The sequence below is a fragment of the Pseudophryne corroboree genome, chromosome 8, assembly GCF_028390025.1.
Source record: "Pseudophryne corroboree isolate aPseCor3 chromosome 8, aPseCor3.hap2, whole genome shotgun sequence".
NCBI lineage: Eukaryota > Metazoa > Chordata > Amphibia > Anura > Myobatrachidae > Pseudophryne > Pseudophryne corroboree.
This window is the reverse complement of record NC_086451.1, coordinates 413,653,169-413,678,812: the sequence shown is the minus strand read 5'-3', so window position 1 is coordinate 413,678,812 and position 25,644 is coordinate 413,653,169. Positions and strand designations below refer to the sequence as shown.

General features: G+C 49.0%; 1 protein-coding gene across 1 annotated transcript; it reads left to right on the top strand.

The window, feature by feature from the left end:
• The first annotated feature begins 3,242 nt into the window (after positions 1-3,242).
• LOC134949362 (alpha-soluble NSF attachment protein) lies at positions 3,243-25,302 on the top strand. The gene is made up of 8 exons (XM_063937884.1): positions 3,243-3,296; positions 4,251-4,328; positions 4,663-4,718; positions 5,698-5,782; positions 5,973-6,077; positions 6,155-6,223; positions 23,501-23,551; positions 23,761-25,302. Exons 1-8 carry the CDS (start codon positions 3,294-3,296, stop codon positions 23,860-23,862), a joined length of 549 nt encoding a protein of 182 aa, XP_063793954.1. The 5' UTR covers positions 3,243-3,293; the 3' UTR covers positions 23,863-25,302.
• Positions 25,303-25,644: the final 342 nt, after the last annotated feature.

Genomic DNA, 25,644 nt, shown 5'->3' with positions numbered 1-25,644 from the left:
AATCAAGAATCCATGTAATGGAAAGTACTACAGACTGGCACAATCCATGGAACAGAAAGATCTTGTGTCTACATTAGGAACACAATGACGTAAATGCTAGGATTTTAATCACTTACTGTTCTTGTGATCAATTGTTGCATCACAATTCCTAACACTTATTAATACTGAACACAAAAGTCATCATTATGTAAACTCCAAATGTCTCTATAACGTTGACCCTTTTCTGACTATACAGATGTGTCCGTATACACCTTTCCCCTTTTGGTGAGGAACGCCTGGCGCGACTGAGCTGCGCTGAGAGGTGTAGCGCACTGTGGTTTTCTTAACTTTTTGTGTCTTATTCACATCGCAGACGAAGCACCATTACCGAGTGTACTGGAGTCTCGGCTGCGACTGGTTTTACACATGTACAAAGCCGCAGATGTAGCACAATTGAACTTGGCGTGAGACAAAGCCACGGATGCTGCATTGTAGCATTGTGTGTACAGCAGAGATGTGCGGTGAGGTAAATGGCTCAGGAGGCACTGGCTAGCACCAGAGCCCGATTTACATGCAATATATCGGCCAAAGGGTACATCTGGGCATTATACACAGGTGCAGCAGTATATATATGTGGACATTATACACAGGTGCAGCAGTATATGCTCCGGGAAATTTGGTGAGTTTTGATCAGAGATGTGTGGCTATAAAAATTATTAGAATAATACAGAGAAGATATTTCTAACATATTCTTAGTCTTTTTCGTACACTTTACACAGTCATAAATCTGGCACAAACGTTAGTATGACAGAAAGGCTCTGCCTCACCTGCCTCACCCCACCGCACGTCACTGGTTACAGAGTCAGACTCATTCGCAGAGATGTACAAGTGTCACACATGAAACTGATCAGTGCAGTCTAGGAGAGTCTGTTTGTTTCTCCCAGTTTTATGCAAATAAGATGCACATTTGGGGCGGTATTCAAATGATATATCACACCCAATAAAGTGATTCCCGTTATTGCGCATATTGCACCCATAGTAATCCGGTTTAAGCTGCATTAAGGGTTGGGCGCCCTCGCTACCCCAGGCGTAGCTAGCTGAAATGATTATACCAACACCCGTTAGCAGAACCAGAACGGGTGTGGAAGGGGGGTGAAGAGAATTGAATCCCACCCTTGGAGTGAGAAATATTCTCACCGTGGGCAATCACGCCGCGAGGGGCTATTTACCACGGTTTCAGCAATCGTGTATAAAAACACGTCTCTGCATTTCTATACAGTTTTTGTATGAGAACTCGTGCATGGTTACATTTCCCAAGTCTTCGTCACAAATATAGTTAAATTAACAGCTCAACATATAGTCAGTGTTTCTATAAGGAGCATAATAAACAATTATTTTGATTTGTGGTACAGAAAACAACTTTTGTCTAATTTCCCCCTTATAAATATTACAGTATCTATATGGAGAAAAGATTATTAAAAAAAAAAAGAACCTTTAGAATATAGAGAAAAGACTGTTATAAAAATTAACATTTATAATATTTCCTGTCCAGTAGAGGGCGCACATACTGCAGTCGGGAACTTTCTTGCTATGTAGACAGATATTCCCCATAGTGGCTGTATGAAGTGTATAAATTACTACTCTAAAGGCCCTACACACTGGCCGATTTTTTTGAAAGATATGAACGATCTCGTTCATAAATGAACGAGAACTCGTTCATATCTTTCAGTGTGGAGACTCCTGCGATGAACGATGCGCGGCCCCGCGCTCGTTCATCGCTGGTCTCCCGTCGGCTGTGCATGCAGGCCAATATGGACGATCTCGTCCATATTTGCCTGCACTTCAATGCAGCCGCGTGACGGGGGGAGTGAAGATGCTTCACTCCCCCCGTCACTGCCCCCCCGCCGCCGGGTCGCCCGTCGGCCGTATCGGCCGTCGGGCACCTCGGCGGCACATCGCCTAATGTGTAGGGCGCATTAGGGTGGAATTCAAATGTTTGAAAAGTCGGTTGGGTGTCTGTTTTTTCCCGTCTATTAGATAGGAAAAAAAAACATACTCCCAACTGACTATTTAAACATTTGAATCTCCCCCTTAGAGTTACGTTTTCTAAGGTGGGAGTTTTTTTTTAGAACTGGTGATGTTTCTCATAGCAACCAATCAGATTTTACTTAACATATATCTAGCTGCTTCTAGAAGATAAAAGATTGGTTGCTATGGGCAACCTCACCAGTGCTAAAAAAAACTCCCACCTTAGTAAATTTACCACTTATCCTTTATTGATGTGGCACAGCAAGGGGTCTGCAGCACCGTATTGTAAGAAATAAATCTAGCTTACAGAAACTGTAAAAATGAAATGTCACAATTTACTAAGCCCTGAAGAGAGATAAAGTACCAGCCAATCAGCTCCTGCCATTTTTCAAACACAGCCTGTAACTTGGCAGTTAGGAGCTGATTGGCTGGCACTTTATCTCCATCCACTTTATCTCTCTCCAAGGCTTTGTAAATAGGCCCCTAAGTCATTTTGCGCAAAGATAAAATCTCTAACAAAAAATGTCACATGATGCATGACACCTAATTCTGGAAGTCTGGTTCCATTCTCCCAAGTCAGGTAGACCACTACTTTTTTTGTTGTTCCTCTGTTCATTTGCAGCCTACGGGGAGCAAATCCTTTCTCCAGGATGTGCCTCCGGAACAGTCGGGAAGACACTCCGACGATACGTCCTAGTTCAGTGATGGCTAACCTTGACACTCCAGCTGTTGTTGAACTACACATCCCAGCATGCCCTGCATCAGTTTTAGCATGGCCAAATAACAAAACTGTAGCAGGGCATGCTGGGATATATAGTTCAACAACAGCTGGAGTGTTGTCAAGGTTAGCCATTACTGTCCTAGTTCATTTTTCCTCACACCCCATGGAGGTGCTCAGAAAACTGAATAATGATTCTTCCCAAGAATAAACCGTACGTCCACTACCGGACATTGCAAAGAATGTAATTACCCCCCTTCCCCCTCCGAGTAGGTTTCTTGCTTGTTGCTTAGGTGACTCAAACTTTACCACAATATGGCCCCTGTGTATAATATAAGTAATGCAGCTCTGATATTTATTCTTGTGGCCGGGTAACACAGAAAAAGTATAATTAGAGGTAGGCATGTTCTCTGTCTCTTACAATGCACCGGACAGCAAGGAAGTGTGTGGAGATTATATCTGATTGCTGATATCGGGCAGTAGCTGATACTTCCTGTCACATTGTAAATATCTTTGTTTTGCAGAGGCCATCAACTGTCTTCTCCGAGCCATAGAGATCTACACCGACATGGTGAATCATCCATCATTCCTTGTCGTCTAGTACTTGTGGCATTGCTCCATGCTATAAGTATCCATTTATGCAGCCGAGATGATTTATTATAGGAGTTCTATTGAGAAGCTGCTAAAAGGGCAGTCTGTGCACTCAGCAAATTGTAACTCCATTGCAATGGGCGTCTCTACAGAGAGGATAACGCGAATACATTATTCCTGAGCAGACAGCTGTACTTACACGCTCAAGCATTATTGGTTCTGACTCAGCGGTGGGCGGATCTGTGGCTGCATCTATTGGCTGTCGCCCATCCTTTATGCAAATGGTGCGACCTAGACCTTCCCTGGTGTACATCTGTGTGTCCGACTCTACATGGACTGAGCTGCTCCTGTCAGCGCCCGTAGAATCTGTAATTGCACATGCACCACACCCTATGGCGGATTCAGTTTCATTGAGAAAGGCCTATGTGAGCAGGTTGAGTCTCTCTCTACCACTACCAAAGTACTTTTGCCAACACCAACATAGCAAGAGAAACCATCTCAGTGCATGCGCTAAGCCACCTCCCTGTCGCGTACAGAAACGCCCATCACGTAGCTCCTTTTTTTTTATTTGTCAGCTCTAAATCGGGTCCTAATGCCCATCAGGTTTCCAATGCATTTCCGATTCCGTCCGTCTCGATCGCAGCAGTGCCTTTGTGCCTACACTCTGTATAGCGCGTGTACTGTAGGAATATTTAGGCATTTTCACATGCGCAAATGCCGAGGCTGAAGAGTTAGGAGGAGCGGTGGCAGGCTTGCGTGAATAGCAGTGTTATAAGGTCGGGTGTCAGTCTAACTGGACATGTGGGGAAGGGCAATGCAGGAGAAATCCTGAAGGTGGGGAGGCGGCGGTCATTGGCAGAGGGAAGCGGGCGGGAGGTAGGGTGTGTGGAAATCGAGGTTTTTAATTTTAATCCAATGTTTCTTTGTTGTACAGGGAAGATTCACCATCGCAGCCAAGCACCACATATCCATAGCTGAGATCTACGAGTCCGAGCTGGTAGACATAGAGAAGGTGTGTAACCTCGCTTCGCAATAAGAGTGTCCACATTTTGCTGCATAACTTTATGGGGTGCATGGGGAAACTGGCAATGGTGGTGGCGAAGAGTGAAGGCATCCCAACAGCACTTTGTGGACCTTAACTGGAACCAAATTAATTCCTTTCTGTTTGACATCATAGTAACAGCAGCTGGCTGTCGGACATCCAGAGCCCTGCTGCATCATGCTTCCCCGCGCGTCTGCTGCTCTGTAATGTGTATTGTGCAAAGGTTATGGAGCTGTTTTAAGGTTCTCTGTGGGATGAATAATAATAATTCTGACATCTAGTTGTTTCTGTGTTTTTCCCACAGGCAATAGCCCACTATGAGCAGGCAGCAGATTACTACAAAGGGGAGGAGTCTAACAGGTACCTGCCAGGGATGGGGGGTAATTCTGAGTTGATCGCAGCAGGAACTTTGTTAGCAGTTGGGCAAAACCATGTGCACTGCAGGGGGGGCAGATATAACATGTGCAGAGAGAGTTAGATTTGGGTGTGGTGTGTTCAATCTGCAATCTAAGTTGCAGTGTAAAAATAAAGCAGCCAGTATTTACCCTGCACAGAAACAAAATAACCCACCCAAATCTAACTCTCTCTGCACATGTTATATCTGCCCCCCCCCCCCCTGCAGTGCACATGGTTTTGCCCAACTGCTAAAAAAATTTCTGCTGCGATCAACTTGGAATTACCCCCGATGTTCTCTCTATTATGCCTTATCATGTAATTACAGTCTGCAGGGTGATACTTGGGTCTGTGAGATCTGCGTATTGTGCTCCAGTTACATATTTGACTTCCTATGGAGCGTCTTAATACCTAAATTGTTTTTTTTCTCACCAGAGAATAGTATGGAGCATTTTATCTAGCAAAAGCAATGCAAAAAGGCAGGTCAGATGCTTGGTTGCATAGGGAGAGGAATCCGCAGCAGCAGAAAGAAAGAAGTAATAATGCTACAAGGCCATTGGTATGGCCACACCTAGAATACTGTATCCAGTTCTGGAGGCCATATCTCCTGAAAGCTATACATACTGTACATTAGAGACTGTACAAAGAAGGGCAACTAAAATGGTGCATGGCCTACATCACAAAACGTACCCGGAAAGGCTAAAACATCTTTACATGTATAGTTTGGAGCAGAGAACGAAAAGGGAGGACAGAATAGAAACTTTTAAATATATCAAGGGTTTTAACAGTCCAGGAGGGAAACCTTCTTCAAGAGAAGTATTAGAACACGAGGACATGCAGTGAGTCTGGAGGGGGAGGGTAGTGGATAAGTGGAATAGCCTCCCATCACAGGTAGGTAGAGGCTAAGAGAGCTAATATGTAATTTCCTCCTCTGTTTCTTTTCTAGTTCTGCCAACAAATGTCTGCTGAAAGTGGCCACCTATGCCTCCCAGCTGGAGCAGTATGCCAAAGCTGTAGAAATCTACGAACAGGTAGAGCCTTGAGTTTGTAACCCCCTGTAAGGTCCGCCCGCATGGGTGGAAGGGGCATCTGATTCTTCCAGATAGCTGGGGTTCGTCAGGGGAGGGATGCCAATCCTGTAGGCCAGAAGGACTATATAACAACGCCTCTTATCTGTGTACATGTCTGTTCGCTCAGTGTATCCTCCTGTGTATATGTTAGGTTGGTACCAACGCAATGGACAGCCCCCTGCTCAAGTATAGTGCCAAAGATTATTTCTTCAAAGCTGCCCTCTGCCACTTCTGCATCGACATGTACAATGCCAAGGTAAACGACATGGGTAGACATTACATTGCATAAAAAGCCACCTGTCTGAAGTACTGATTTGTGTGTTTCTATGGCAGCTGGCAGTCCAGAAATATGAGGAGATGTTCCCAGCTTTCTCCGAGTCCAGGGAGTGTAAACTAGTGAAGGTAAGAAACATTTCACCTCTGTAGGGCATCCATCACACCGGACATGCTGATAAGAAACATTTCACCTCTGTAGGGCATCCATCACACCGGACATGCTGATAAGCTTAGGAAACGTAGGCCCTAATTCAGATCTGATCACTGGGCTGCGTTATTTGCTATCCTGCGATCAGATAGTCGCCGCCTCCAGGGGGAGTGTACTTTCACTGTGCAAGTGTGCGTTCCTGTGTGTTACCAGAGCTGCTAAAAATCAGTTTGTGCAGTCTGTGCGCTGCCCAGGACTGACTTATCCAGTGCGACTGAATCCTGCCGATCGGGGACGGAGCTGACGTCAGACACCCTCCCTCAAAACGCTTGTACACGGCTGAGTTTTTCTGTACACTCCCTGTAAACGGTCAGTTGCCACCCACAAACGGCCTCCACCTGTCAATCACCTGGCGTACGCCCGTGCGAATGGATCCTTCGCACCATCCCGACGCTGACCGGCGATGAAAAATGCACAGCAGCGATCAGATCTGAATTACCACCTTAGGGCCTAATTCAGAGTTAGAAAATTGTTAGGAGTAATTTGCTTCTGGATCAAACCATGTTCCAATACAAGGGATGCAAATACATTTAAGGGTATATTCAATCGGATCCGACCTGGCCTGTTCAATGGACATCTCAATTCGACTTTTACAAAAGTCGAATTGAGATGCTGGGGGGGGAGAGCAGCGCTACAGCAGCCGCTATATAGCCGCGGCTGTAGCGCAGCTCTCCCCCGTCCCTCCTGTCTCACAGCCGCCGCTCTGTCCCCCCTGTCACAGCTGCCACTCCGTCCCCCGTCACAGCCGCCGCTCACGGCAACGTCCACTCGGCTCCAGCAAGCGAGGTCTCGCTTGCTGGAGCCGGGGGGACGCTGCTGTGAGCGGCGGCTGTCCTCCAGCGCTGCTCACCCCGTCCCCGCCTCGGCTCTCCCCGTCTCCGGCGCTGCTGTCCCTATCTCATTCAACTTTTTTAAAAGTCGAACGGAGATGGTCGAAAAGGGGGCCAAAACCTTTAGGTTTTCGACACAAGCATGTGGATCGGCATGCTTTTTCGACAAGTCGAATTCATAGACTTGTTGAAATTTTTTTTGTTATATTGAGTAGTTCGAATCCCGATTCGACCTTAAAAAGTCGAAAACTGACGTCTTTTCGACAGACTGCAGCTTTCGACTTCAATTGAATATACCCTATAGAGCAGGCTTTTTCAACCAGTGTGCCGTGGCACACTAGTGTGCCGCGACCAGTTGCAAAGTGTGCTGCGGAGCTAGAGCAGCTTCCTGCACCTTCAGAGGGAACTGTTGGCCCGGGCTCTTCTTAGAGGATCAGTCATGCTCTGGCCGTGACCTATGCCTTGAAGACATGGCGGTGTGATATTATAGGTCACGCCCGCCGCGTCTCACCACCCAGCCAGCCCACCCGCCTGTATACACATCTTCCAGTTCCCACCTGCATCCACTGCTTTCCCTGCCTAACCACATCCACACCTGCCCGACAGCCCACTGCTTAGTATTCGCAGCACTCCACTATGAACAACCCCCCACCACTGAGGGACAGGGAGGAGGACGACAGCTGACCGGTAGGGGCTAATATTTGTTATGTTATTACTCCTTTATGGCGCAATAGGATTTATGGGGGGAACAATGTGAGTTCATGTGGGGAGCAACATGATTCATGTGGGGAGAAATGCGATTGGCCTACACACACAAAAAAAAAACAATGTATGTGTGATTATTATTTTTTTTCTGTGAGGGCCAATGTGTGTTTTTTGTTTTGTTTTTTTCTGTGGGGAACTGATGGAGTGCCTTGGCAATTTTAAAATAGTGTTCAGTGAGCCGCGAGTAAAAAAAAAAAGGTTGAAAATCACTGGTATAGAAGGTAATTCAGACCTGATCGCTAGGCTGCGTTTTCTCACAGCCTGCGATCAGATCTGAACTGCGCATGCATATGCACCGCAATGCGCAGGCACGACGGACCGCAGCAATGGGGATCGCCGGTCAGCGACGGGATGGTGCGAAATTTCCGAACGTACGGGCGATCGCAAGGAGATTGACCGGAAGAGGGCGTTTGTCGGTGGCAACTGACTGTTTTCTGGGAGTGTTAAGAAAAACGCAGGTGTGTCCAAGCGTTGGAAGGGAAGGTTCCTGACGTAAATTTCCGGTCCCGGACAGGCTGAAGTGTTCACAGCGGCTGAGTAAGTCCTGGGCTGCGCAGAGACTGCACAAAATTAGTTTGTACAGCTCTGCTACACATGCGTTCGCACACTTGCACATCTAAAATACACTCCCCCTGGAGGCAGCGACTTTCTGATCGCAGCAGTGCAAAAACCTTGCGATCAGGTCTGAATAACTGTTCCGGTATGAATGGTCGACCATGTTATGGTCGACAGTCATTAGGTCGACCACTATTGGTCGACATTGACATGGTCGACATGGACACATGGTCGACACATGAAAATGGTCGACATGAAAAGGTCGACATGAGTTTTTTTTAACTTTTTTGCGTAAAGTGACTGGGAACCCCAATTAGTGCACCGCGTCCCCTCGCATGGCAAGCGAAGCACACTTTACCGTTCCAATCGTAGTCCATGTGGATCGTAAAGTATGGAAAAGTTCCCCAAAAGAAAAAAAAGTAAAAAAACTCATGTCGACATTTGCATGTGTCGACATTTGCATGTGTCGACCATTTTCATGTGTCGACAATGTCAATGTCGACCAATAGTGGTCGACCTGATGACTGTCGACCATAACATGGTCGACCATGTAAACGGATACCCTGAAGGTTCCGGTATGAATGGTCGACCATGTTATGGTCGACAGTCATTAGGTCGACCACATGTCCATGTCGACCATGTCAATGTCGACCAATAGTGGTCAACCTAATGACTGTCGACCATAACATGGTCGACCATGTGAACGGATACCCTGAATAACCCCCTTAGTTTTATTTGCAGGGATGCGGTTATGTGACTGCCGGGATCCCGACCGGTGAGTAGCCCGACGGTCTGCATGCCGACCAACAGGGACTATTCCCACTCGTCCACGACACCCATAGAATGGAAATAGAACCTCTGGCGAGCCTGCAAGGGGCCTCCATGCGCTCTCCCCCCCCCCCCCCCCCCCCCCCCCCCCCCCCCCCTCGCTGGCGATATGAAAGTCAGGAGCTCGCCATCGGTATCCTGCCGGTCTCACAAACATTTTGCATGCAGAGAGAATACTGGATGATTTTACATGCAGCAAAGAAATACTGGGCAGCTTTGTTTTACACTGAAATGTGTATATATAAAGTAGGGCCACCCCTCTCCCCAACCAAAGCTGTACACCTTATAAATCTGCCCCTCCTGCAGTGCAACATGGTTTTGCCAAGGTGCAAATTGCTTTTCTGCTGCGGGGTACACTGGGCTCCACAAGTCTGGACAATGGGGTGTAGAGTAGGATCTTGATCCGAGGCACCAACAGACTCAAAACTTTGACTGTTCCCAGAATGCACAGCGCCGCCTCCTATATCACCCCGCCTCCCAGCACAGGAGCTCAGTTTTGTTAGTTGGTGCTGCAGTAAGCAGGCACTTAACAGAGGGGCTGCTCCATGCAGCCCTAAGAAAGGCTTTTTTCTGAAGAAAAAGTGAAGACTTCAGGGCAGCAGCGGTGGTAAATGTCTTGTGACATTCTCTACTGCAGCTCCAGCTCTCCCCAGCGGCGCTGTACACTCCCGAGCCCTGGTTGCCGGGTACCTACAGCGGAGGCTCTGGTTTACTTCACGTTCGGCACACACGGCTGGGGCTCTCCAGGATCACGTGGCCGCGCTTCGGGAGGTGGTAAGTGGGTCCCGCTCGCGGGACCCGGTCTTTATTGTGATCCGGCGCGGTCAGTGGGAGGCGGGCCGCGCACGCTGGCGGTGGACACTGTGGCAGTACAGGCGATCCCACTAGATCACCAGGGCATGGGTGCAGGTCAGGTTTTCTCAAAACCGATTTCTCTGACGTCCTAGTGGATGCTGGGGACTCCGTAAGGACCATGGGGAATAGACTGGCTCCGCAGGAGACTGGGCACTCTAAAAGAAAGATTAGGTACTATCTGGTGTGCACTGGCTCCTCCCTCTATGCCCCTCCTCCAGACCTCAGTTAGAATCTGTGCCCGGCCAGAGCTGGATGCACCTAGTGGGCTCTCCTGAGCCTGCTAGTAAAGAAAGTAATGTTAGGTTTTTTATTTTCAGTGAGATCTGCTGGCAACAGACTCACTGCTACGTGGGACCGAGGGGAGAGACGCAAACGTACCTGTTCACAGCTAGGTTGCGCTTTTTGGGCTACTGGACACCATTAGCTCCAGAGGGTTCGAACACAGGCAAAGGTCCTCGGTCGTCCGTTCCCGGAGCCGCGCCGCCGCCCCCCTCGCAAAGCCAGAAGATCAGAAGTTGGTGATGAAATCGGCGGCTGAAGACTCCTGTCTTCAATAAGGTAGCGCACAGCACCGCAGCTGTGCGCCATTGCTCCCACTGCACACCACACACTCCCGGTCACTGTAGGGTGCAGGGCGCTGGGGGGGGGCGCCCTCGGCAGCAATAAGAATACCTTTGGCATAAAAAAGACACATAATACAGTCTGTGACTGTATATGTGTAAAACCCCCGCCATTTTTAGTCAGAAACAGCGGGACAGAAGCCTGCCGCTGAGGGGGCGGGGCCTTCTTCCTCAGCACACCAGCGCCATTTCTCTTCACAGCTCCGCTGGAAGGACGCTCCCCAGGCTCTCCCCTGCAGTCTCCTGGCACTAAGAGGGTAAAAAGAGAGGGGGGGCACATAAATTTAGGCAAAAGGTGTATTGATACAGCAGCTATTGGGAAAAATTCACTTCTGGTAGTGTGTATCCCTGTGTATATAGCGCTGTGGTGTGTGCTGGCATACTCTTTCTCTGTCTCCCCATAGACCTTGTGGGGTCCTGTCCTCAGAGCATTCCCTGTGTGTGTGCTGTGTGTCGGTACGGCTGTGTCGACATGTTTGATGAGGAGGGTTACGTGGAGGCGGAGCAAGTGCAGATAAATGTGGTGTCGCCCCCGTCGGTGCCGACACCTGATTGGATGGATATGTGGAAGGTCTTAAATGACAATGTAAACTCATTACATAAGAGATTTGATTATGTTGCTGCCGGGGGACAGCCGGGCTCTCAACCCGGGCCTGCCCAGGCGCCTCAGAGGCCGTCAGCGTCTCAAAAACGCCCACTATCTCAGTTGGTTGACACAGATGTCGACACGGAGTCCGACTCCAGCGTCGACGAGGATGAGGCACTATTACAGCCCAAAATGACTAAGGCCATCCGATACATGATTATTGCAATGAAAAATGTATTACACATTTCAGAGGCTGACCCTGTCCCTGACAAGAGGGTAAATATGTTTGGGGAGAAAAAGCAGCCAGTGACTTTTCCCCCGTCACATGAATTAAATGAGTTATGTGAAGAAGCGTGGTCTTCCCCTGATAAGAAAGTGGTGATTCCCAAGAGAATACTAATGGCGTACCCTTTCCCGCCAACGGATAGGTTACGCTGGGAATCCTCCCCTAGGGTTGACAAGGCCCTGACGCGCTTATCTAAAAGAGTGGCCCTGCCGTCTCAGGATACGGCCGCCCTAAAGGAACCTGCGGATAGGAAGCAGGAAGGTATCTTGAAGTCTGTGTATACACACTCTGGTACTCTACTGAGACCGGCTATTGCTTCAGCTTGGATGTGCAGTGCTGTTGCAGCATGGACAGATACTCTGTCAGAGGGGTTGGATACCCTGGACAGGGATACCGTATTGCTAACACTTAGCCATATTAAAGACGTCGTCTTTTATATATGCGGGATGCCCAGAGGGACATTTGCCTGCTGGGCTCTCGAATAAATGCAATGTCCATTTCTGCCAGGAGGGTCTTATGGACTCGGCAATGGACAGGGGATGCCGACTCTAAAAAACACATGGAGGTTTTGCCTTATAAGGGTGAGGAATTGTTTGGGGACGGTCTCTCGGACCTCGTATCCACAGCGACAGCTGGAAAGTCGACTTTCTTGACACAGGTTTCCTCACAGCCTAAGAAAGCACCGTATTACCAAATGCAGTCCTTTCGTTCTCAAAAAAGCAAGAGAGTCAGAGGTGCATCCTTTCTTGCCAGAGGCAGGGGTAGAGGAAAGAAGCTGCACCATGCAGCCAGTTCTCAGGAACAAAAGTCCTCCCCTGCTTCCACTAAGTCCACCGCATGACGCTGGGACTCCACAGGCGGAGCCAGGAGCGGTGGGGGCGCGTCTCCGAAATTTCTGCAACCAGTGGGTTCGCTCACAAGTGGATCCTTGGGCTATACAAATTGTATCTCAGGGATACAAGCTGGAATTCGAAGTGACGCCCCCTCACAGTTACCTAAAATCCGCCTTGCCAGCTTCTCCCACGGGGAGGGAGATAATCCTGACGGCTATTCACAAGCTCTACCTCCAGCAAGTGATAATAATGGTACCCCCCCCTTCAGCAGGGAAGGGGTTACTATTCCACACTGTTTGTGGTACCGAAACCGGACGGTTCGGTAAGACCCATTCTAAATTTAAAATCCTTGAACATTTACATGAAAAAGTTCAGGTTCAAAATGGAATCGCTCAGAGCGGTCATTGCCAGCCTGGAAGAGGGGGATTTTATGGTATCTCTGGACATCAAGGATGCGTAGTTGCATGTCCCCATTTATCCGCCTCACCAGGAGTACCTCAGGTTTGTGGTACAGGATTGTCATTACCAATTCCAGATGTTGCCGTTTGGTCTATCCACGGCACCGAGAGTCTTTACCAAGGTAATGGCGGAGATGATGGTACTTCTCCGGAAGCAAGGAGTTAGTTATCCCTTACTTGGACGATCTCCTCATAAAGGCGAGGTCCAGAGAGCAGTTGTTGGTCAGCGTAGCGCACTCTCAGGAGGTGTTGCTACGGCACGGCTGGATTCTGAATATTCCAAAGTCGCAGCTGATTCCTACGACGCGTCTGCCCTTCCTGGGCATGATTCTGGACACAGAACAGAAGAAGGTATTTCTCCCGGAGGAGAAGGCTCAGGAGTTAGTGACCATGGTCAGGGATCTCCTGAAACCAAAGCAGGTGTCGGTGCATCACTGCACGCGAGTCCTGGGAAAGATGGTAGCGTCATACGAAGCCATTCCTTTCGGCAGGTTCCATGCCAGGATCTTTCAGTGGGATCTGTTGGACAAGTGGTCCGGATCGCATCTTCAGATGCATCGGCTGATCGCCCTGTCCCCGAGGGCCAGGGTGTCTCTTTTGTGGTGGCTGCAGAGTGCTCATCTTCTCGAGGGCCGCAGGTTCGGCATACAGGACTGGGTCCTGGTGACCACGGATGCAAGCCTCCGCGGATGGGGGGGCAGTCACTCAGAGAAGAAACTTCCAGGGGCTGTGTTCAAATCAGGAGACTCGTCTGCACATAAACATACTGGAATTAAGGGCCATATACAACGCCCTGAGTCAAGCGGAGCCCCTGCTTCGAGACCAACCAGTGCTGATTCAGTCAGACAACATCACGGCAGTCGCCCATGTAAACCGACAGGGCGGCACAAGAAGCAGGGTGGCGATGGCGAAAGCCACAAGGATTCTTCGTTGGGCGGAGAATCACGTACAAGCACGGTCAGCAATGTTCATTCCGGGAGTGGACAACTGGGAAGCAGACTTCCTCAGCAGGCACGACCTCCACCCGGGAGAGTGGGGACTTCATCAAGCAGTCTTCGAGCAGACTGCAAATCGGTGGGAACGGCCACAGGTGGACATGATGGCGTCCCGCCTAAACAAAAAGCTAAAAAAATATTGCGCTAGGTCAAGGGACCCGCAGGCGATAGCTGTGGACGCACTGGTAACTCCGTGGGTGTTCTAGTCGGTATATGTGTTTCCTCCTCTTCCTCTCATACACAAGGTACTGAGAATAGTAAGAAAAAGAGGAGTGAGAACAATACTCATTGTTCCGGATTGGCCAAGAAGTACCCAGAACTTCAAGAGATGGTCACAGAGGACCCATGGCCTCTGCCTCTCAGACAGGACCTGCTGCAGCAGGGGCCCTGTCTGTTCCAAGACTTACCGCGGCTGCGTTTGACGGCATGGCGGTTGAACGCCGGATCCTAGCGGAAAAGGGTATACCGGATGAAGTAATTCCTACGCTGATAAGAGCTAGGAAGGATGTGACAGCAAAGCATTATCACCGCATATGGCGGAAATATGTTGCTTGGTGTAAGGCCAGGAAGGCCCCTACAGAGGACTTCCAGTTGGGTCGTTTTCTGCATTTCCTACAGTCAGGTGTGACTATGGGCCTCAAATTAGGGTCCATAAAGGTTCAGATCTCTGCCCTATCCATTTTCTTTCAAAAAGAACTGGCTTCACTGCCTGAGGTTCAGACGTTTGTAAAGGGAGTGCTGCATATACAGCCTCATTTTGTGCCACCAGTGGCACCTTGGGATCTTAACGTTGTGTTGGATTTCCTGAAATCCCACTGGTTTGAGCCACTTAAGACCGTGGAGCTAAAATATCTCACGTGGAAAGTGGTCATGCTTTTGGCCTTAGCTTCGGCTAGGCGTGTGTCAGAATTGGCGGCTTTGTCCTGTAAAAGCCCCTATCTGATTTTCCATATGGACAGGGTAGAATTGAGGACTCATCCCCAATTTCTCCCTAAGGTGGTATCATCGTTTCATTTGAACCAACCTTTTGTGGTGCCTGCGGCTACTAGGGACTTGGAGGATTCCAAGTTGCTGGACGTAGTCCGGGCTTTGAAAATTTATGTTTCCAGAACGGCGGGAGTCAGAAAGTCTGACTCGCTGTTTATTCTGTATGCAGCCAACAAGGTTGGCGCTCCTACTTCGAAGCAGACTATTGCTCGCTGGATCTGTAGCACGATTCAGCTGGCTCACTCTGCGGCTGGATTGCCGCATCCAAAATTAGTAAAAGCCCATTCCACAAGGAAGGTGGGCTCTTTTTGGGCGGCTGCCCGAGGGGTCTCTGCTTTACAGCTTTGCCGAGCTGCTACTTGGTCGGGTTCAAACACATTTGCTAAGTTCTACAAGTTTGATACCCTGGCTGAGGAGGACCTTGAGTTTGCTCATTCGGTGCTGCAGAGTCGTCCGCACTCTCCCGCCCGTTTGGGAGCTTTGGTATAATCCCCATGGTCCTTACGGAGTCCCCAGCATCCACTAGGACGTCCGAGAAAATAAGAATTTACTCACCGGTAATTCTATTTCTCGTAGTCCATAGTGGATGCTGGGCGCCCGTCCCAAGTGCGGACTTCTTCTGCAATACGTGTATAGAGTTATTGCTTACTAAAGGGTTATTGTTATGAGCCATCCGTTGATTGAGGCTCAGTTGTTGTTCATACTGTTAACTGGGTATGGTTATCACAAGTTATACGGTGTGATTGGTGTGGCTGGTATGAGTCTTACCCTGGATTCCAAATCCTTTCCTTGTAGTGTCAGCTCTTCCGGGCACAGTTTCCCTAACTGAGGTCTGGAGGAGGGGCATAGAGGGAGGAGCCAGTGCACACCAGATAGTACCTAATCTTTCTTTTAGAGTGCCCAGTCTCCTGCGGAGCCCGTCTATTCCCCATGGTCCTTACGGAGTCCCCAGCATCCACTACGGACTACGAGAAATAGAATTACCGGTGAGTAAATTCTTATTTTTAATATCGCCCACAGTACCCGGTGGTTTTGCCAGCAAGGGGGATAAGGCTTAGACCTGAAGCCCCTCCCCCAGCCCCAGGGCGCCATTTCTAGCAAGTGTTCCCGCCCTGGAGCTGCATCTCTGTCTTTTCCTCACTCCCGGTCAGTGTCTGCGGCGCCATTAATCCTCAGCTCACTGTTCCTGGGACTGCTTGGGCAAATCCTCCTATGTAAAGCCGCCTGGTTGTCAGCGCTGTGCCTTTACAGGACACTTAAGTATTCTACCTGCTTTTTAGTCAGTGATAGTTAAGAAAGAGTGCACTTAGTCAGGGGTTTATAGTACAATTACCCTGTGATATACATCCAGTTCTTACTGTGTACTGTTATCTCTTGACTATTTAGCTATACAAGCTAGTCCAGTGCAGTATTATTGTCATTAATAACCTCTGCATTGTACAAACTGTGACTTTCTGTGTGTGCATATGATAGCTGAGTGGTGTCCATTTCGTGTCTTTCACTCAACTTGCTATCCCTATATTCTATAACCTGAGGGGGTTTGGTGCGTCAGGTGTTATTTAATATAGGATTTTCACAAAGATATACTGTATTACGTATTTTTCTCTGTGATTTTGTCACCATATCTCTCCTTTATCTCTGCTGGTGCCGACTATACTGCGCAGGGGTTTGGGTTTAGAGATCTAGTGCTGCTAATAATTGTACTGTGTTACCTGATACTGCAAGTTATATCATGTCTGCTTCTGAGGGTAACGGTTCTGGGGCTGAACACACTGCTGGGGTTGCTGCAGCCACAGACCCATATGAGGAGAATATAGCAGCTGTGGGCTCTGGTTCTGGGGACTCTTTGCCCCCCAGTGGGACTGTGGCAACGGAGGCACATACTGACCCTCCGTGGGCTGCTTTTTCCACTCTTCTGCATACGCTAGTTCACAAACTAACACCCCCTATGGGACCCCCAATGCCGGTACAACCGAATGTGGTCCCTGCAGCTAACCCGCCGTGGGCGGATGATTTATCTGCTCAATTAAAGAAGTTGAACCAGTCCTTGACTACTAAAAAGTCTGACCAACGCTCGCCTAAGTCCAAGAGGTCCTCTAAGCGAGCGCTTGTCTCCTCACAATCCACTGCTGTCACTGACACCTCGTCTGATGAAGACGGCACATACACTGACCCCACAGGTTCTGACTCCGATACGGCTGATGGGGAGGGTAGTTCACATGTGGATGTTCCTGATCTTTTGGAGGCTATTAAGTTAATTCTGCAGATTACGGATGATCCTGAGCCATCCGTTCCTCCTAAGAAACCAGATAGGTTCAAGCGTCAGAAGGTGGTTAAACAGGTTTTACCTCACTCTGATCACCTAGTGGATATACGTCAGGAACCCTCGGAAAACCCGGGTACGAAGTTTGTGTCTCAAAAGAAGATGCTAGCTCGCTATCCCCTCGCGCCAGAGCTGTCTAAGAATTGGGAAACGCCTCCTCCAGTAGGCTCGCATGTGGCTAGGATGGTGGTTTCCTCAGCTCTACCTGTCACTACCGTCACGTCTCTAAAAGAGCCTACGGATAAACGTGTAGAGGGTTGTCTGAAAGCGATTTACACCCTCACGGGTGCTGCACAAAGGCCCACTACTGCAGCTACATGGGCTGCAGAGGCTATTGAAGCATGGGCCTTGGAGCTAGAAGCTGAAATCTCCTCTGACCATGCTAGACAATGCTTGTCATATATTGTCACAGCTTCTCGATATATTAAAGAGGCGGCTTCTGATGCCGGTATACTAGCAGCCAAGGCCTCTACTACGTCAGTCCTGGCTCGCAGGATATTGTGGCTGAGATCCTGGTCTGTGGATCTAGAAAAACCCTGGAGGTACTCCCTTTCAAGGGAGATATTCTGTTTGGGGAGGACTTAAATTAGATAGTGGCTGACTTGGCTACTGCCAAAACTGCCTGTCTGCCTAATACAGCTCCTTCTGTGTTGAAGGCCAAAGGCACGTCCTTTTGCCCCTTTCGTCCTTCAGGTAAAGCAAAAGGTCAGGCTTACCATAAGCAGGCCCGCACTTCCAAACCTGGTAAGCCGAAGCCCAAAAGAGCCTGGGCTGCCCGTCAGCCAGCTGCCAAGACCGATAAGCCTGCCGCATGACGGGGCGGGTCTCCCCCTGGGGTATCCCAGGGTGGGGGGCCGGCTTCTAGGGTATACCCAGGAATGGTTGAAGACCACTTCAGATGCCTGGGTACGGGAAGTCGTCACTCAAGGTTACGCCATAGCCTTCAAAAAAACGACCCCCTCATCGAGTTTGCCAGACAGACGTCCCGTCGGACCAGACAAAGGCAAACACTCTGCATTCGGTGGTACAGACCCTCCTGGATACAGGAGTCGTAGTACAGGTGCCTCTTGCTCAGAGGGGCCGGGGGTACTATTCTCCGCTGTTTCTAGTCCCAAAACCGAATGGGTCCTCCCGACCCATTCTCAACCTCAAGGCACTGAACAGGTTTGTGAAGGTTTCCAAGTTCCGTATGGAAACCCTTCGCTCTATAGTTCTGGCCTTGGAACCTGGGGACTACATGGTCTCCCTGGACATACAGGATGCTTACCTGCAAATTCCTATAGCAGTGTCACATCAACAATACCTGAGGTTCGCTATTGGCAACCTACATTACCAGTTTCGGGCGTTACCTTTTGGTTTAACAACGGCTCCGCGAGTCTTCACCAAAGTTATGGCGGTGATGACGGTGGTACTCCGCCGTCAAGGGGTCAGGATACTACCGTATCTGGACGACTTGTTAATCCTGGCAAATTCCTCAGATCTTCTCCTGTGTCATCTGGATATGACGATCCGGTTTCTACAAGCCCACAGGTGGCTCATCAACTGGAAGAAATCCTCCCTGGTCCCTGCTCAGAGCATGGTGCACCTGGGAGCGCTGTTGGACACTCACAACCAGAGGTTGTTCTTGTCACAGGAGAAAGTCCTGAAGCTTCAGGACAGGATTCGTTGCTTCCTTTCTCGTCCGCAAGTGTCGATACATTCGGCGATGCAGGTGCTGGGCCTCATGGTGTCAGCATTCGACATGGTGGAGTATGCTCAATTCCATTCTCGCCCCCTCCAGAAGCTGATTCTAGCCAAGTGGGATGGCCTGCCTCACCGTATCAGGTCTCAAATGATCTCATTGACTCCGGAGGTCCGTCTGTCACTGCTCTGGTGGCTCCAGGACCAACAATTGTGCAGGTGCCGTCCTTTCCGGATATCCAACTGGGTCCTGTTGACAACAGATGCCAGTCTAAGAGGTTGGGGCGCGTTGCTGGAGCAGCACTCCTTACAGGGTCGGTGGACCAAGGAGGAATCTCTCCTCTCGATCAACATTCTGGAGTTGCGGGCGGTCTTCAATGCGTTGAACCTAGCCCAGCATTTAATTCAGAACCGTCCTGTTCAAGTACAGTCGGACAACGCCACCACAGTGGCTTACATAAATCATCAAGGCGGCACTCGAAGCCATTTGGCAATGAAGGAAGCCTCACGGATTCTACAGTGGGCAGAACGCCATCTACCGGCAATATCGGCAATATTCATTCCGGGAGTCCTGAATTGGGAAGCGGACTTTCTCAGTCGTCAGGATGTGCAAGCCGGCGAGTGGGGCCTCCATCCAGATGTGTTTCAACTCCTCGTGGAAAGGTGGGGTCTTCCAGATGTGGATCTGATGGCGTCTCGACACAATCACGAGGTTCCGGTCTTCGGAGCAAGGACAAGGGATCCTCAAGCAGCATTCGTGGATGCACTGGCGGTGCCGTGGAGGTTTCGGCTGCCGTACGTGTTCCCTCCGGTGTCACTCCTGCCCAGGGTAATTCGGAAGTTCAAGCAAGAAAGAGGAACTCTGCCTCTCATAGCTCCGGCATGGCCCAGACGGCACTGGTTCTCAGACCTGTAAGGCCTATCGTCAGAGCATCCACTTCTACTTCCACAACGCCCAGACCTCCTCGTTCAGGGCCCTTGTGTCTACCAGGACCTAGCCCGGCTAGCTTTGACGGCGTGGCTCTTGAAGCTTCCGTCTTGAGGGCTAAGGGTTTTTCTGAAGAGGTCATTAAAACTATGTTGCGGGCCCGGAAACCGGCTTCTGCTCGGATTTACCATAGGGTCTGGCATTCATACTTTGTTTTGTGCGCATCTAACAATTATGACACTTCCGAGTTTAGTACAGCCAAACTTTTGGCTTTTCTGCAGCAGGGCCTAGATTTAGGCCTGCGTCTGGCCTCCCTCAAGGTTCATATTTCTGCCTTGTCGGTGTGGTTTCAGAGAAATATTGCTGACTTTACCTGATGTTCATACTTTCACTCAGGGTGTGTTGCGTACCAACCTCCCTATGTCCAGCCTGTGGCTCCTTGGGACTTGTCAGTGGTTTTGGAGGCGTTGCAGGAGCCTCCATTTGAACCTCTTGGTTCAGCTGACCTTAAGTGGCTTTCTCTTAAGGTGGTGTTCTTGCTGGCTATTGCCTCTGCTAGAAGAGTGTCTGATCTGGGTGCCTTGTCTTGTAGTTCCCCATATCTGATTTTTCACCGTGACCGGGCGGTTCTTAGGACTCGTCCCGGATATTTACCTAAGGTGGTTTCTTCGTTCCACCTTAATCAGGAGATTGTGATTCCAGCCTTTGTCTCTCCTGATTTGTCTCCCAAAGAGCGGTCTATGGATGTGGTACGGGCTCTCTCCGTATCTATGTGAAGAGAACTGCTTCTATTCGAAAATCGGATTCTCTCTTTGTTTTGTTTGGATTTCACAAACGTGGCTGGCCTGCTCACAAGCAGACCCTGGCCAGATGGATTAGAATGGTGATTGCACATGCTTATGTGAAGGCTGGTCTGTCAGCTCCTGCTCACATTACGGCCCATTCTACTCTGTCTGTTGTACCTTCTTGGGCGGCCCACCGTGGTGCGACCCTTGATCAATTGTGCAAGGCGGCTACGTGGTCCTCCGGGAACACGTTCATAAGGTTCTATGCCTTCGATACTGCCGCTTCCCAGGATGCTTCCTTTGGACGCCGGGTTCTTGTGCCCGCTACAGTGCGTCCCCTCCCATAAGGAACTGCTTTAGGACATCCTCATTGTCCAGACTTGTGGAGCCCAGTGTACCCCGCAGCAGAAAACTAGTTTTATGGTAAGAACTTACCTTTGTTAAAACTTTCTGCGAGGTACACTGGGCTCCACAAGGCGCCCACCCTGACGCACTTAGCTTCTTTGGGTTGATATGGCATTAGCCGCTGACACTTCTCTTGTCGTGAGAGTGTGGTGTATGTGGCTACTAACCGTTGTCGTCTCTTTTCCTGCTACTGCATTGGGCTGGTTAACTAAAACGGAGCTCCTGTGCTGGGAGGCGGGGTGATATAGGAGGCGGCGCTGTGCATTCTGGGAACAGTCAAAGCTTTTGAGTCTGTTGGTGCCTCGGATCAAGATCCTACTCTACACTCCATTGTCCAGACTTGTGGAGCCCAGTGTACCTCGCAAAAAGAGTTTTAACAAAGGTAAGTTCTTACCATAAAACTCGTTTTTTTTGTTGTTTTTTGTTTTTACTCCTAACTCAGAATCAGGCCTTTAATCTCCAACTTTATATATAATGCTGATACTTTGATAGAAATTGAGATGTTTGACATAAGCTGTTGCTATCATGTCTTCGGCACAGTCTATAAGTAAGCTACTTAACATTTAATTTAATTTTAAATTTGATTTGATTTTAAAAAAAAAGTAGTTTCTCTTCAACCACTAGGGGTCACTGGAGTTACACTGGGTTATAGAGGGGTGATGAATGGAGCCTGACACTTTGTTGACTCCACCCCCTCTATATCCCACTAGCCTCAGTTTAGATTACGTGCCCGAGGGAGTTGGTAGAACCCGATTCAGTGTTGTACGCAAACCCGGTGGTTTATGTACAACACAGGAGGGGAGAGATTTGCACATGCCCAGGTCTGCTCTGAGATCACTCACAGTGCCCCCAAGCATCAGTGAGATTGACATGCTGCGGCCAGTGTCGGACTGGGGCAACAAGGGCCCACTGGGGAATGCAGTGGTAGGGGCCCATGTTTAGGGGTGTGGTCAGCCACTACATTGTATTGCCTAACCATTAGTGAGTGCATGGGCTGGGCCCCTTGACAAATATATAAATACTGCTAGTGCGTGCATGATAATGTACCAGATAAATATTGGCAATGCACTGTAGAGAATACATTATAGTCCTGTGCATTATAAGGTAACATACTGTATGTATAATGTATAATTCAAAAACACAGTCTGAACCTGATCACTAGAGCAGGATGTGGGCCCCCAGGCAGTGGGGCCCACCGGTGGTTTCCCCTCTATCATTGTGGGCCAGACCGACCCTGGCTGCGGCCACTTGGGATGCAGCAATGGAGACCCTACTACAAAATGAGTGCATGTCATCCCAGTTTGTAGGCATCTATTTGCCAGGGTCTGCATCTTCCAATGCAGATATCTCGGCCCTGGCAGAGTGAACACACCAGCCATCCTGCCTGACCTGAGGGTTACTCCGATGGATGATATTTTTGCAGATGATCCAATGCTGCCCATTCAGACGCAGCAGCGGATCACAGAAGCCGACAGGAGGCGTCTACTTCCACACATGCTGCATTAGCATATTTATACCCAGCAGCTGCTTCCAAAGACTCGGCTGCTTTGTACACGCCGTCCATCTGATTCAGGCCCATAGAACAAAGATCTGCAATGCGTCACATACCTCTTGTCAATAAAGGAACAGTACAGACCGCACAGAGGTTACTAATAACTGAACCAGGAACTGCAATATTCTGCAGCCTACATAAGAGGAGATTGAGAACAAAGGAAGGGGGCGCTGCACAGGGCTGTGAGGACTAAAGTATCGGGCACCACAGAGAGCTATAGGGAAAGTGAGAATGAAGAAAGGGGATGAAATCTGACAGTACAACCCCATCCTCTCAGTCTGGAGGCGCTTCACAAGCAAGTGCAGCAGACCAGGGGATCACTTCCACCCCTCTCAGTGGCGTATCTATAATGGGTGCGGTGCAAACGGCCCCTGGTCCCAGAGGGGGCCCACACCGCGCACACTGCACCCATTTCTTCTATACTTGCCTTTCCAGCGTCCATCGGTGACCGTGTGTGGGCCTCCTCCTCTCTGGTAGCCGGCACTGCCGCTGCTAGAACAATGAGCACTAGAGACTCTGGCACAATGCCAGAGTCTACAGCGCATGCGCAGGACTCCGGAAATATGGCGCGGTGGCCATTTTTTGGAGTTCTGCACATGCGCTGTAGACTCTGGCACTGTGCCAGAGTCTCAGTGCTTAGAGCGCTAACAGCGGCGGTGACGGCTACGGGAGAGGAGGAGGCCCACACACGGAGTCTGCACACGGGTCCCCTCCTCTCTAGCTACGCCTCTGACCCCTCTATTATGTTTACTTGCATGTTCGCATTAACTGGGGCTATAAACGTATGCACACAGGGTGCATCTTGTGCCATCCATACCCTGCCATTAATAAGAGGTTAGATAAGACATGTTTGAACACCGCTGTAGTTGGCATTTCGACATTTTATGTTTAACCTGCCCAACGCTCTCTCTTATCTACTGACAGAAACTTCTTGATGCTCATGAAGAACAAAATGTGGATCACTACACGGATGCAGTAAGTTGCCGTTCTTTGGGTTGGGGGCTTTGGGGAGGGAGTCATTAAAAGATGTTGCTGATGAAAAAGTGAAATATACATGCCATATTTTGGAACCTATACAGCTATAATTTACACAGTTGCAGTCTGCCAATCCTTTTGAATATTCAGTATTTAAAGTATTTAATGACCGGAGTCACAAAAGCATAACCTGACCTCTCGCCCAATAGGTAAAAGAGTTTGACTCCATCTCGCGTCTGGACCAGTGGCTAACCACAATGCTGCTACGTATCAAGAAGACCATCAAAGGAGAAGAGGAAGACTTGCGCTAATGGTCATATCCTGTTACCCCCTTCCCCTACCGGCGAGAGTCCGCATCAGTAATTTTGAGGGGTGGGATGGGGGAACAGTTACGCCCATTTTCATTATTGTCATAAAATTCTAACTTACCGCAAGAACCTCTATAATTCTCATTATTTTTTTGTGTTTAAAGTTCACCTGCTGACAACACACAGTAGTGGCGGCCATTTTACACAGGAATGCAGCCTCTCCATTGCTTTGGAACCTGTGCCATCATTAAGGCTGCATTTGGTTCAGCTATTGCTTCTGTAGACAAAATGGCTGCCACCACCGTGTGTAGTCATGGGGATTACTTATAAAAGTTTAAAGTATTTAGTGACCTGAGGGAGTTCTTGTGATATTGCAGATTAGATTTACAATACTGCAGTGGGTACCATGACTTTCTTGCACGTTTTTAGCTAGCATTGGGAACCTCCTCAGCCAAAGTATGAGGTGGGTTCCTTCCTCCTCTGTCACAGCTCAGACAGTATCTTCATGCAATCCTCGCTTTTTGGGACGACCGGCTCAGCCGTTTTACCGTTTGCATGGATTTTGGGAGCATGGTTGGGGGGAGGGGGAGGTCTTTAACCCTAATTACCTTACACTTACTATATATTACTTTTAGGGCTATCTGTACCTGCAGCTTGACCAAATTTGGGGGTTATATGTATTTAACTGCCAGAGCTGACCATGGTTTGGAGGTCACTGCAGCAGTGACTGTACATTTTATTACTGTATGCCTTTATGGAGTATATTAAAAATAATGATTTAAAAGAAGAATAATAAAAAAAAAAAAAAGCTATTTATCCAGGGATGCTAGAAACGACACATCTCTAAAATATTGGTACACGCTGCACAATTGTCGAGCATCAGGGTCCAGGAAAAAGACATAGGGGGACATTTACCAAGCAGTGATAAGAGCGGAGAAGTGAGTCAGTGGAGAAGTTGTCCCATCAACCAATCCGCAGCTCTGTATCATTTTATAGTATGCATATTATAGATGTTACTTCAGTGCTGATTGGTTGCCATGGACAACTTCTCCACTGGCTCACTTCTCCGCTCTTATCACTGCTTAGTAAATGTCCCCCATAGTCTGGAGTTTACACTATAGCAATGATGTATTGTGCCCTGCATGTGTGAGGCACCTCCAGCTGATGGCTGTATGTGTCACTCGGAGACGTAGGGCTTTGAAGGAGAAAAAGTGGATTTGTCAGAAGGGAGAAACTGAGATATCTGCCCATCTCCGCCAGATGACTCCAACAGCGTCATCCGCATACTACATAATTGTTGTTCCTTTATCTTGCATAAAACAGTAGATGTGCGTATTTATCTGCATTTTATGTCAGACGCAAGTTATTTTCTTTGTTTTGTGAGCCATCTTGCAAGAAACGCAGTTGAGCCATGTTAAATAAATAAAGTAGGGATAAGACATGTCTGTGGCTCCTGTGCTTTCTCTGGATTTTACACCTGTACCTTACTCAATGGTGATGAGGGCACATCTGCTTGTTAGGTTTCAGCTTATTTGGAATGTGACCTAGTGTAATAGCCTGTGAGAAGCAGGGATTGCGTGCGGGTCTGGCCGGAATTTTAAAGCAGCAATCACTTATACCCCTTTCACACCGCACAAATAGCACGGGTCAGTGTGCGGTGTGAAAGCGCCATGTCCGATTTCCCGGGTTGCCTGTCCCGGTAATTCAACCCAGGTTATAAGCAGTGTTATTCTCGGGTTGAATACCGGGTCAGTGGCTGTTTACAAGATAGGGAGAGGCAGCGCT